The sequence below is a fragment of the Ovis aries genome, chromosome 7 (assembly GCF_016772045.2).
Source record: "Ovis aries strain OAR_USU_Benz2616 breed Rambouillet chromosome 7, ARS-UI_Ramb_v3.0, whole genome shotgun sequence".
In the NCBI taxonomy this organism is placed as follows: Eukaryota; Metazoa; Chordata; class Mammalia; order Artiodactyla; family Bovidae; genus Ovis; species Ovis aries.
The window spans coordinates 70,958,061-70,972,673 of record NC_056060.1 but is presented as its reverse complement, the minus strand read 5'-3'; the positions used below and the strand labels follow the sequence as shown (position 1 = coordinate 70,972,673).

The window sequence follows — 14,613 nt, the reverse complement described above, 5'->3', positions numbered from 1 at the left end:
CACTGGAGTGGGTTGCCATTTCCTTCTCCAATGCATGAAAGTGAAAAGTGAAAGTGAAGTCGCTCAGTCATGTCCAACCCTCAGCGACCCCATGGACTGCAGCCTTCCAGGCTCCTCCATCCACGGGATTTTCCAGGCAAGAGTACTGGAGTGGGGTGCCATTGCCTTCTCCGAAAATGACGTATAACATCATTTATTTGCAAATTTCAACAATGCAAAAACTACAATTACTTTTGCACCAATGTAATAATTTTAACACCATTTTAGAGATTTACAAATCTGAAAGTCAAAAACAACTTTGCTGAAGGTCACACTACTAGTAAGTGGAAGCATGTGGATTTAACTCAAGTTTCTTTGATTCTCAAGTTGATACTTTTAACCATTGTACCAAAATGACCCTCTGTAAGCATAATCTGGAAACTAAACACCCATAAATGAATACAGCAACTGGTAGTGTTAATAAACAGAATACAATCAAAAAGCACAGGTTTAATTTCTGGTTCTATTTTTTGGTAGGAAAATAAACCCTTCATATTTGCATATGTATATAATTGTCCTCTGTGAGTTATTTTATCAATCAATCCACTCTGGCAGTATGTTTTCATCTCTAATTTTCTTACATTCTAACATCTACATATAATATTGCATTGTTGTTGTTCAGTTGCTAAGTTGTGTCCAGCTCTTTTGCAATTTAATAGACTGTAGCTCGCCAGGTTCCTGGTTACAAGGGATTTTCCAGACAAGAATACTGGAATGGGTTGCCATTTCCTTCTCCAGGAAGTCTTCCCCATCCAGGGATCGAACCCACATCTCGTGCATAGGCAGGCAGATTCTTTACTGCTGAGCCACCAAGGAAGCTCACTATATATAATACATAAATAGACAAATGTTTCAATATATACATGTTAGTTTCTATTTTAATTCTAAATAATATAAACTAAACCCAAGATTCATAAAGAGGAGTCAAAAATAATATATTTTCCAAGGGGGAATTACAAGCACTAAACTTACACTAGACATGGCAATTTATTATTATTGACACTATTCCTGCTGTAATTTGTACATTTTTGCATTTAGTTGTAGCACATTACATAGATTGCTTTTTGCAATTAACCTCCAAAAGGAATTAAATATTAATGACATTTGCCAGATGCAATTATGAGAAATTTTACATCCATAGTCTGAATAATACAGAAATACCTACTATAACATATCACATTTTATATCTTACAAATATTTAAACTACCTTAAGAGTAAGAACTTTTATCTTCAAAATTCTGCTTATCAATCTCAACTATCTAAAGAAACTATCTGTTATCAATTGACAGAGCAAATATGGAAGAAATTTCTATCTGCTAACACTACTTTATTAAATGTTAAGGTATTCAATTACATATTCATTTGGCACTATTAGCATTTTCTGAAAATAAAGTAAATGTAGCTTAGCAAATTACTGTTCCATAAAAACTGCACATAATAAATTGAGTTCTATGTTCATTTGTGTACATGGATACACATGATCAGAAGTTAAAATTTAAAATAAATGTCCTATAAAATTATTATGTACACTTTTTTGTCAAAAATGTTTTTAATACTATCTTTTCAATAAGCTAACAAAATACACATCTTAAAATAAAAGAATTTTAACACAAAACTGAAAGTAAATGCAAATATCAAAAGTTATATTCATAATGCCAAAGAATACAGGAATAGTTCTCTCTCAAATAGTTCTCATATACACTTCAACAGATCTTAAAAATATAACATTTGCCATGTCATGCTTCTACAATCTTTTAAACGTTTTTTTTAAACGCTTTTAAACGTTTTTTTCCCTCCATATTTTCTACTCCAACTCCAGAGATCAATAGCAAGACAGAAGACCAAATAGAAGAATATACTTTGGTAACATTATCGGAAACCAGTAAATGTTAGTTACAACCAGAAAATAAACATTATAGATTTATGAAGAAATTATACTTAACACTGGTAAATTTCAAGACTTTTCTATTTTAATGGAAAGAATTTTGTGTAAGTAAATCAGAGTTACTGTTAGATGTAGTCTGCTTCAGTTACCTGAACTCAGAATAGCAGGCTCATTAAATATATATAAACCGATGATGCAGAGGCACTGCATCATATTGACGGAGCCCTCATTAATTTTCAATGATTCTATCATATTTGCGTTCTAAAAAAAAAAAATTGAGTGAAGTCTGCAATCATTTTTCTTCATCTCAGAATTCCGGTTTTTACATATTCTATCTTAGAAACCTAATACGCCAAAACATTTCTAATAAGGTCCATTGAATTTTATATTTTTTCCTTTTGTAGAGAATAAACTATTTATGCATGTATACAATATACATATTTTATATATAATGTCAAAGTGAAATATGTAAAATAAAAATACTATAAAATAAACTATCATTATAGGTAGTTGATACAGTCTTTCTAGACACTTGCATATAACACAAAATAAAGTCTAAATTAAGGATTTTTCAGAGATATTGTGAGATGTTTTGCTCTCCACAACAACTAAATGGTAACAGAAAAAAGCAAATAAAATTTGCTTTTGATTAAAAAAATAAAAAGTTATCCTCCAAATCATTTCCTGGCATAAATAATATATTTAGGCTTTCTAATTTGCATATGATTACACCTCAAAAACCAAATACTATGATATTGTTTATATATATTATCAAAGTGAAAGATAAAGTAAGTTAAAAACTGGCAGAAAAGTTATTATTGAATGCTTAAAGGTTTATTTCGGGCTAGCATCCTGGAAACTAAATATAAAGAGAAAATTGTTCTAAGCATATAAACTGATTTCTGATTACACTGTAGTATTTTCATGTTTCACATAAACTGGATTTGAGTTAAATCTAGTTGCATTACATTAATAACAATTTTACTCAGCAAATGTGATCAAATTTAATTGAAATTTATACAGAAGAAAGAAAATGAAGCTGGCCAGGTAAGCTTCCCCAATGGTTCAGCAAGTAATGAATCCGCTTGCAATGCAGGAGGCACAGAAGACAAGGATTCAATCCCTGGGCCAGGGAAGACCCCCTGGAGGAGGAAATGGCAACCCCCTCCTGTATTCTCACCAGGAAAATTCCATGGATAGAGAGTTACAAACAGTAGGATATAACTAAGCACATGGCATGCAGGTAAGCAACGCAACCATATAAGCTTTCTTAGGTTTTGTTTAAAAATGAAGGACAAAAAAAAAAAATGGAGGACAGGTATAGAATACATAGGGAACAGACCTGTGGACACAGGGGGAGGGGAAGAGAGAGGGGATGAGGCATATGGAGAGAGTAACATGAAAATTCACAATACCATACATACAACAGATAGCCAATGGGAATCTGCTGTATGACTCAGGGAACTCAAATAGGGACTCCATGACAATCTATGAGAGTAGGATGCAGAGGGAGATGGGAGGGGATGCAGGAGGGAGGGGACATGGGTATACTTTTGGCTGATTCTTGTTGATGTATAACAGAAAGCCACAAAATTTTGTAAAGCAATATCCTTCGATTAAAAAAAAATAAAGTGGCAAAAAAAAAAAAAGAAAGCGGAGGACAGCTGTAGAATAGAACTAAAAAGATGATTGCTAATCTCCTTCAAATTTACATTAATCAAGTCTGCCATCTTCCTCGGAGAAGGCAATGGCACTCCACTCCAGTACTCTTGCCTGGAAAATCCCATGGATGGAGGAGCCTGGAAGGCTGCAGTCCGTGGGGTCACTGAGGGTCGGATACGACTGAGCGACTTCACTTTCACTTTTCACTTTCATGCATTGGAGAAGGAAATGGCAACCCACTCCAGTGTTCTTGCCTAGAGAATCCCAGGGATGAGGGAGCCTGGTGGGCTGCCGTCTATGGAGTTGCACAGAGTCGGACACAACTGAAGTGACTTAGCAGCAGCAGCAACACAAAGACTATAATCCCTTAGAAATGGTAAACTAACAAGGTGAGCCCGACAATTGCCTCATTTTTCTATCTGGGAATAATTTCCATGACGATAGCCTAGTAAGCAAGAGTTTAAGAAGGGCACAGTGGTTGTGCTAAGTTGTACAGGCAAAGATCAAACTTCAGTGCAGTTGATATGGTTGAAATCTGCAAGGCAGAGGGTCAGAAGCCTGTATAAGAACTCCCATAAGTCCATGGCCAGGCCAAAGAACAGACTGCATATATGCAGGGCAAAACCAATCAAGGCTTAAAAGAGAATGGCTGAGAGAGGAAGAGAGGGTAGTTAAGGAGTGCTGGGTATATTTTGGAGTTCCTACCCAGCCAAAGTAGAGAAACCACAGTAACACCTTATTAACACCTCAAAAATCCAGTTGGGATACCAGAAAGTAAGAATGGGGACCACATCATATAATAAGACTTATTCTATCTAGACTTACTCTAACAAAGCCTAAAATCAAGCCCCAACAAGTTTTGCAAGGAACTCAAAGTTTGGAGATTGAGTTGCAGTAAAGTAAGGAAACACAATGGGCTCTACACAGATCCATCCTCAGGTCAGTTCAGTCGATCAGTTGTGTCCGACTCTTTGCAGCCCCATGAATTGCAGCACGCCAGGCCTCCCTGTCCATCACCAACTCCCGGAGTTCACTCAAACTCACGTCTATCGAGTCGGTGATGCCATCCAGCCATCTCATCCTCTATCGTCGCCTTTTCCTCCTGCCCCCAATCCCTCCCAACATCAGTCTTTTCCAATGAGTCAGCTCTTCGCATGAGGTGGCCAAAGTACTGGGGTTTCAGCTTTAGCATCATTCCTTCCAAAGAACACTTAGGACTAATCTCCTTTAGAATGGACTGGTTGGATCTCCTTGCAGTCCAAAGGACTCTCAAGAGTCCTCTCCAGATCCATCCTGCTGCTAAGTCACTTCAGTCGTGTCCGACTCTGTGCAACCCCATAGACGGCAGCCCACCAGGCTCCCCTGTCCCTGGGATTCTCCAGGCAAGAACTGGAGTGGGTTGCCATTTCCTTCTCCAATGCATGAAAGTGAAAAGTGAAAGTGAAGTCGCTCAGTCATGTCCGACCCTCAGTGACCCCATGGACTGCAGCCCACCAGGCTCCTCTATCCATGGGATTTTCCAGGCAAGAATACTGGAGTGGGGTGCCATTGCCTTCTCCCAGATCCATCCTAGCAATGTTTAAAACCAAGCCTACAAAGTTCAAGGTAATCAGCCAGTAACTGAACTACCTACAAGAATTTTAAAAACAACATTCTACGCAGAAAGATAAAGTATGCAATTTCTGATACCATCTACGTGATCCAGTATACAACTGAAAAATGTATTAAATGTTCAGAAAAAGAGAAGAAAAATGTGATCCACAGGGGTGGGGGAAGAATAGTCAACAGAAATCAGCCTTGCCAAGATGTTGGATCTAGAAGACCAAAAGTTTAAGTCAGCTATTTTAAATATTTTTAAAGATTTAACACAAATTATGTCCAAAGAACTACATTCAAAAAAGTAAAGGAAGATATGATCTTAATGTGCAGACAGAAAATTCTAAAAGAGAAGTGATAACTATAGAAAAGAACAAGATGAAAACTCCAGAACAAAAGTATAATAATAGATGAAAAAATCTACCAAATGGGCTTAACAATAGATTGGACATAGCAGATGGGAGTCAATAGACTTGAATACAGACCAATAAAAAATATCTATGAAGAACAGAGAAAATAAGATTGAAGAAGAATGAACAGTACCCCAGCAACTTAAAAACAATACCAAAAAAGCTAATACACATGTAACTGAGTTCCAAATGGAGAAGAAAGTGAAAATAATACAGAAAGAATCACTGGAATATTCCAAATAGGATGAAAAGTACTGATTTACAGTTCCCAGCTCAGCAAATGTCAACTAGGATGAATACAAAGAAAAGCATATCTAAACTTATATTCAAACTGCTAGAAACCAATGATAAAGAGAAAATCTTGTAAGCAGTCCTGACAGATTTTTACACCAAGGATATAAGTAACAGCTGACTTCTCATCACAAACAACTTCTCATCACAAAAAAAATGGAATGGGGAGATCCCTGATGGTCTAGGATTCTGAGCTTTCACTGCCCTGGCCTGGATTCAATCCCTGGTCGGAACTGAGATCCCACAAGCTGAGCATCATGGACCAAAAAAAAAAAGAATGATATATCTGAAGTGGTGAAATGACAACCCATAACTTCATACTCAGCAGAAAGATCCTTCAAACAATAGGGTAAAATAAACACACTCACATAAACAAAATCTGGGAGAGTTCTTCACAGATAAACCTGTACTATGAACTACTAAAGAATGCTCTTCAGGCAGAAAAACAAAATCAATACAACTATCAAATCAATCCAAAAGAAGAAAGAAAGACACTAAAGATGGCAAATAAGTAGGTGAATACAAAAGACTACACTTAACAATTTTATACCCACTAACATGGCTACATTCAAAAAAGACAAATAATAGCAAGTGTTGGCAAAAGATGTAGAGAAACTGTAACCCTTATCTACTGCTGGTGGGAATGTAAAGTTGTGCAATTGCTTTGGAAGTCTTACAATTTGGATAAATATAGAGCCATCACATGATCCAACAGCTATACTCCTAAATATATAACCAAAACAATTTGTCACATAAAACTTGTACATGAATGTTCACAGCAGGATTATTCGCTATAGCCAAAAAGTGAAAATAATCCAAATGTCCATCAACTAATGAAAAGATAAATGAAAAGTGGTAAAATCCACACAAAGGAATAGTCTTCAATAATAAAAAGAAAGAAGTTCTGATACATTCTACAACATGGATGAACCTTGAAAACATTATACTAAGTAAAAGCCAATCACAGAGGACTATATATTTATATGATTCCATTTATATGAAATGTCCAGAATAGGCAATCTGTAGGGATAGAAAGTCAACTGGTGGTTGCCGTAGGGCTCAGAGACAAAGGGAGATGGAGGACAGGGCTAAGTAGTAAGGGATTTCCTTGTGAAGTAACAAAAATGTTCTAGAATTAATTGTAGTGATAGATGTATGTCTCTGAGAATATACTAAAAGCCACTGATTCTGTATGTTAAATGAGTGAATTTTATGGTATGTGAATTGCATCTCAAAAAGTTGTTTATTAAAAAGACTATTTTTTCCCTACATTTCCTTAAAAACAACTATTTAAAGCAAAAATAACAATACTGAATCATATATAAAAGTTAAAGATAAGACATCGTTAGTATAAAGGATGACAAGGGTTATGTGTACGGAATTATAGCATTCATATTTGTGAGGTATTGAAATGTGAGGAATTTGTGAGCAAGTGAAAAATGCAGAGTGTCAGATGTTGACTCTAAATAGACTGATAAAGATGCATATTGTTATACTTATAGAAATCACTAAAAATAAAAATATTAAAATAATAATAAAGATCTTAAATAGAGCAATACTTTTAAAATATCCAGTTAATCCAAAATAAGGCAAGAAAGGACAAATGGAAAACAGATTTAAACCCAATGATAGCAATAATTACATTAAATATAAAGGGACTAACACGGCAATTAAAAGGCAGCCAGTGTTGGACCATACAAAAAAGTAAGACTAACTATGTACTGTCTACAAAATGTTAAGACATAAAACACACATTGGTTGAAAGCAAAGGACAGAGAAACATATACTATCAAATAGAAAGCATAAGAGAACTGATACAATACCAGACAAAAAAAATCATCAGGATAAAGAGTATTACAAAAGACCAAAAGGAACATTTCATGACAAAAGGATAAATTCATCACAAGAAGGCATAGCAATTTTAAGTACCTATGTACCTAATATGGAGAAGGCGATGGCACCCCACTCCAGTACTCTTGCCTGGAAAATCCCACGGACAGAGGAGCCTGGTAGGCTGCGGTCCATGGGGTCGCGAAGAGTCAGACATGACTGAGCGATTTCCCTTTTACTTTTCACTTTTATGCATTGGAGAATGAAATGGCAACTCACTCCAGTGTGAGGGACAGGGGAGCCTGGGGGGCTGCCGTCTATGGGGTCACACAGAGTCGGACACGACTGAAGTGACTTAGCAGATGTACCTAATAAGAGAGTTTCAAAATACATGAAGCATGACAGCACTACTAAAAGGAGAAACTGACAAATACACAATCTATTTGGAGTAACTGATAAAATGAGTAGAAAAAATAAATTAGTAAGGATGCAGAAGGACTGGTAAAGATACTCAGAAGTTAACACTATCAACCAAGCTGACCTAACTGACATACACTATACCCAACAGCTACAGAACACACATTCTTTTCAACTTGACTTGCTCATCAAGTAAGACCTTGCTCACCAAAATAGACCACACACTGGACAATAAGTTTTAATAAAATTTTATAAGACTGAAATTTAGCAAAATTTGTTCTCTTACAACAAAATTAAATTAGAAATTAACAACAATATATCCAGAAAGTCCCCTTTTTCTAATTTTCTACCCAGAATGAGTACCTTTTTCTAATTTTTCTGTCCACTGTTTCCCAGCTCACAAAACGGTAACGTACAAGCCCAGCATATTAAACAAATGAATTAATACCACTTATGAATTATTCTTTCCAACAATAAATAAACTGAACTTTAATCTGATAAACCTCTAAAAGCTACTAGTAATTTATAGGAAATACAAAGGAACATAATAATACCACAGAGGTGCAATCAGCAAAATTCATACTGGTAACTCTTCAGAAAAAGCTACCTAGAAACATCAATAAGCAAGAGAGAGAGACAGAGAGAAGCAGAGGAAAAAAATAAAACGGAGAAAAAGAGAAACTTTAAGAAAATATGGCAAAATATTGTCTTTAACATATATCAGGATGAGTTTTTGTTTATTCTACTTTGTGTCTTATGTGTGTTTAGAATGAAGAAAGAAAATTTAGTAAAATCAAATATAGGTAGTTTCCAGAGACAAGTGTTGCTAAGGATGGTTGGGATAAAACTTAAATTATTAGTTTTACTTGCTTGTGTTACTCTGATAAATATCATCCAACTATGTTGGGTAAAGAGGATCTGCTCTATTCCAAAGAAAACAAAGTTTTCCCATCTTCTCTGAAAAAAATAAATAAGACTTTAGTTAAATGAGAATTAGATATAACTGGCTCCTTCTAAATCAACATGCCTTTAGAATTCTATGAAGACTTCCATGAAAGGCTTATTTCTTAAAATAGGTGACCCTGATAAACAGAAAAAAGTTACCCTTTTCTGTAACTAAGACAAAAGTTCATCCTTGAATTGAAAAAAAAGCAAATGTAGAATCCAGTCTTCTTTGGATGCGCATGCAATCAATTCATTTGGGTGTTTGCCGGATTGATTTAATATTAATACATAATGGAATCTGTCGTCGTTATTTAGTCACTAAGTCACATCTGACTCTTCTGCTACCCTATGGAGTGTAGCTCACCAGGCTCCTCTACCCATAGGATTTTCCAGGCAAGACTACTGGACTGAGTAGCCATTTCCTTCTTCAGGGTATCTTTCCCACCAGGTGGGCCCTTTACTACTCAACCACCCACTTCCTCAACTGCTAGCAGTCAAGGGAGAAAAGTATTTTCATGTTTCACCTTTTTCCTCCTTTCTGCTCCTGTATTTTCTCTCATAAATAGTACTTCTAAATAATCTTTCTATAATCTCACACTTCCTATCTCCTGTGAAGCACTATCCCTACTCACTTTATTATTTGCCTCCTAAAATGCCTTTGCTACTTGACACACAAAATAAAGTGAGTAAAATCATGTGGCCCTGTAATTCTTGCCTCATGGTATTCACACTCTTGTGTATACTGTAACAGGACTTCAGTGCTAACAAATAAAATACAGCAGAAGCAATGATAATGTGATTTTTGTCATTAGATGATGATGCTCTGGAGCCTCTAGTTCTCCCACTAACTCTGGGAAAAGCCACATCATGAGCAGTCCTACTGAGGGTCCAAGGAGAGGAACTGAAGCTGCCAAGACCCACATGAGTGACCTCAGACACAGACACTCCGGTCCCAGAAAACAGCTTGAGCAAACCTCATGAAAGACACAGAGCTAGAATCACTCAGCTGAGCCACTCTCAGACTCCTGACCCTCCGAAACTATATAAGATAATAAATATTTATTAAGGTACTAATTTTTGAGGCAATTTATTACATAAAAAGATAACTAATACAAATAGTAACGCTAAAAAATAATACCTACTCCTTTCAGACTAATAATTATAAAAATGCCTAAGCTCAATCCCATGAAAGACATTCTGTACAAATTCAGCATACTATCAAATCAAAAGTATTTCACATCAAAATCTATAATGTTCTATTACTTATCAGAACAGCAAGATTAAAAAAGTAATAATGCCCAATTGTGGCAACAGGAATTCCCATGAACAGTTGGTGGGAGCATAACAGATACAATCTTTTTTGAGAACAAGTGGGCAATGTTTATCAAAATTAAAAGTCACATACAGTTCTACTATTAGGCATTTACTGGTTCTCCTCTTATATCTTATAATATACTTGTATATGGGTTGAGGAAGAGGGCAGAAAGAGAGAAACTGCCTCTAGTGAAAAATAGGAAATCTAAATATTCATAACACAATTTTGGGGTAAATCAATTATAGTATAACCTAACAGTGGACTATCATCCAAATGTTAAAGAGGAACATATACACATAACAATTTAGAAAACATATCCAAGATATACATTATGAAAAAAGTCAGGACATATATAACCCTATTTCCATGAGAGAAAACATGATACTGAGTTCCTATTTAAATCACAAAAGGGGCATTATAATCAAAACTGTACCACATTTTATAATCTCTTGAATTCATTTAAAGATACCATTGTTGTGCAAGTCTTTTAAAGCAGGCGGAGTAGATCCTGTTTAAATTTTATTTCTGCTTAGTATCCATACCATGCATAAATAATAATAATGATTCCCAATGTATACTGAACAAATATTATGTGAAAAAATTCTATTAAAGCACCTCCAAGTATGATGTTTACATATATTATTTAATCCTCAAACACTGTAATATACACAGTGCTGTTATCTCTATTGTACAGGGAAGAAAAATGAAGTAAGAGGAATTTGCCCAGAGCCTATAAGAGTACAAAGAATTCAAGATCAAAAGTTTGTTCTCTTAGCCAATACCATATAATCTTTTAATCATTTTGATCATATTTTAAGTTAAAAGAGGGCTGTAAAACTTGGTCTTTAACTAACAGATTAGCAAATAAGCCAAAATCAATGCAACATCAGAATGACTTAGACAATTCTAAACTCTTATTAAAAAAACAGAAAAGACCAGGGACACAACAAAAGCAATTTCCAATTAAAAATAAATATAACTATTTAATAAAAATGCAATTTATTTTGCTAAAATCACATAGTCTTCCCTGACTAGCTAATTACTACTAGGTATACATTTTTTCTAGTAAATTACATTTAGTTAATGTCCTTTCAAAAAAAGCAAATTCCTTTTCCTTGAGCACCAACTATAACAAATCTGGTACAGGAAAATAAAGAGAAACCAAGCAAAATCTTTCTAAAAACTGAACAGTCTTTACAGCATTTGTCTGGTTTCCCTTTCCCAATCTACTTGGTTACTTTCACCTTATTTCTAATTTTAATCCATCCAATCAAATTCAGTACAGCTCTACTGTATTTCCTTTGCTGGATAAAGCAAAGGAAAATAAAGACTAATTAGAGTACAGCTCTACTGTATTTCCTTTGCTGGATAAAGCAAAGGAAAATAAAGACTAATTAGAAAATAAGACCAATCCAGTAAGTTATTAAATCCCTTTATAATCATTATAGCTACGATTAACCATGCAATTCGGGCTTACCCAAAGATCTTGTCTACCACATTTTTTATATCTTAAAAACATCAAAGAAACTACGAGAATGTATGTTCACCTTACATTGCAAAGTGCTTTATAAAACCATCTATACTGAACCACATTTGACCATAAAAACGTGGCAAGAAACACGTTTATCAGTTCCTGCACTTATTCTTCAAAACACTCAATCTCCCTTCTGGCCCCTGCTGCTGCTGCTGCTAAGTCGCTTCAGTCGTGTCCGACTCTGTGCGACCCCATAGACGGCAGCCCACCAGGTTCCTCCGTCCCTGGGATTCTCCAGGCAAGAACACTGGAGTGGGTTGCCATTTCCTTCTCCAATGCATGAAAGTGAAAAGTGAAAGTGAAGTCACTCAGTCGTGTCCGACTCTTCGCGACCCAATGGACTGCAGCCTACCAGGTTCCTCCGTCCATGGGATTTTCCAGGCAAGAGTACTGGAGTGGGGTGCCATTGCCTTCTCCGCTTCTTGCCCCTAGCCCCCCAAAATTGGCATTCTATAGTCAGACGGTCTGTGTTCCAATTCTAGAAGGGTCCACTAAATAAGGTATCTGAAGCAGTCTCCGTTTCCTTTCCTGTAAAATGGGTATGAGATGAGTACCTACTTCATAGGGCTGCTGTTGAGAATGAAATGGGATAACTCAAGGTAAAGCGCTTAGAACACTGCCTGACACGTAATGTACACTCAATAAATGCCAGCCATTACTGTATCTCCAAAATTAACTGCCTAGAATCTGAACTTTCTCTTTTAGAGATGAGAACTAACCAAACTCCATCAGGACAGTGGGCATACCGATGGAGTTTCATATTAACACGTGCAACAAATAGCAACAGTATATAAACATAGTAATTGCATTTTCATAGCACTTTTGTTCTTTTTAATAAAAACGCTTTGCGTGAAACTAAACACTCCGATCTCCCACGCTGGAACCCTGTTAACAACACAGCCCGGAAATACAGTCCAGATTCTCATCGCCTAAGGAGGGGGGAACGTGACAAACTGCTGGTTACATCAGGGAATCCGGCAGTTCAAAGCAGGCCAGAGCGGCTCAGGACTGGAGGGTAGTCTGTTTAGAGAAACAACGTTCCCTTTTCCTATTTTCTTCCCCAGTGTCGATACTGACGAAGCCCTTTTCTCCCCTGAGTCGACGACAAGCATCTCCCGGCTGTTTCGGGAGCTTCCACCCTGTGCGTCTCCCCCCATGGAACCCAACTATCCCCCGACTCACAGAGTATGTCCGCACACATTCACCATCAGCTTCAACGAAGGGTTCCGGTACTTGGTGGTCTTACACCGGGGGCAGCCCTGATCGTCCATGGCGCCTTCCTTCCAGTGTACTTTCCCCTGCGACTGCTTCAGTCACAGCCACAGCCAACCTAAAGCCCCTCAGATCCGAGGCCAAGCAGGTTCCTAACAACAGGCTCTTGGCTGGGACGGTCCTTTACGAATGAGCACCGGCCGGTGGCAAGGCACTTCAGCACAAAGGTTCCGGAAGCAAGTTTTCCGGTCCTGCCGCTACAGCTCGGTCTCAGCTTTCGCAGGCCACGGCAAAACCTTGGATTTAGGGGGAGGGCTTTTTAAAAAGGCAAATTACACATAAACCCTCACATGTACCTAGCTGTATTTTTCAGGAAATCGTGTCACAATTAGGAACATAGATTCCACCTTGTTCTGTCTGGAAATAGTCCCATTAATCAAAGTGCAATGTTTGGAGTACATAGTAACTCGGACCTAGTAACTCGGACCAGTATTTCCTTTTAAACAGTGTGATAGTCTTGTGCTTTATACTTCTTTACATTTGCACAGTCCTGCAATCACAGAAAACAATATGCATTCTCAGATATGAAGCTTGAGAAATTTATTTAGAATGGAAGTCTCATGCTGACCCTAAATATTACAGATTCTCACTAAATGTTAAAATAGTTCTATAAATAATATCTGGCATGTGCAGAGAGGCAATTATCTCAAGATGATCAGGCATGCTTAACGGTTTCAGCTGGCTCTAATATCTCTTACCACCCTACCAATCAATGACAGTATTTGTTTCTCCAAACACTGGAGGGATCACACAGGAATATAGACTTTATTTCAGCAACTCTACTCTCTTGAGAGCCTGAATCTCTCTGGAAATTTTAAGTAACATTCACTGCATTTATCAAGGTTGCAAAGTGAAATCTATAAACAGCTCTGCATGCATGTTAAATCATTCAGTCATGTCTGACTCTTTGCCACCCTATGGACTGTAGCCCACCAGGCTCCTCTGTCCACGGAATTTCTCCAGGCAAGAATTCTCCAGGCTTTGCCCTCCTCCAGGGGATCTTCCCAACACAGGGATCAAACTGGCATCTCTTGTGTCTTCAGCATTGGCAATCAGGTTCTTTACCACAAGTGCCACCCGGGAAGCCCGTAAACAGCTCTATCAGATAATAAATTCCTCCCACTATAAAGGACACATCTTATTCATCTCCTGAACAAGGATTTAATTATACTTATTGATTAAGTACAGTAAATGAAGAATGAATGAATGAACATCAAATAGTGTAATGTGAAATTTTTTTATCCTGAGCACTGTATTGTAATCTGACCCAAACTTTATCAGAAGTGGGCATACAAAGTTTTTCAAATTAATCATACAGTGAATACCAACGGAATATACTCATAGTAATCTTTTCTCTTTTCAATAAAAATATAAAGAGGAATATTCCAACTCTCACTTGTCTTTAAACAGTGAGCTC

At 36.8% G+C, this 14,613-nt stretch overlaps 1 protein-coding gene across 7 annotated transcripts in view; it reads right to left on the bottom strand.

The window, feature by feature from the left end:
* MNAT1 (MNAT1 component of CDK activating kinase) overlaps nucleotides 1-13,327 on the bottom strand; it is a 221,178-nt gene extending 207,851 nt beyond the window's left edge. For all 7 annotated transcript variants that reach the window (XR_006060529.1, XR_006060530.2, XM_004010698.5 and 4 more), the window contains exon 1: nucleotides 13,107-13,327. Coding sequence is in view for 5 of the 7 variants with exons in the window: in XM_004010698.5 (XP_004010747.1) it covers nucleotides 13,107-13,195 (89 nt within the window). In the remaining 2 variants the exon portion in view is untranslated. The remainder of the gene's footprint in view (nucleotides 1-13,106) is intronic.
* Nucleotides 13,328-14,613: the final 1,286 nt, after the last annotated feature.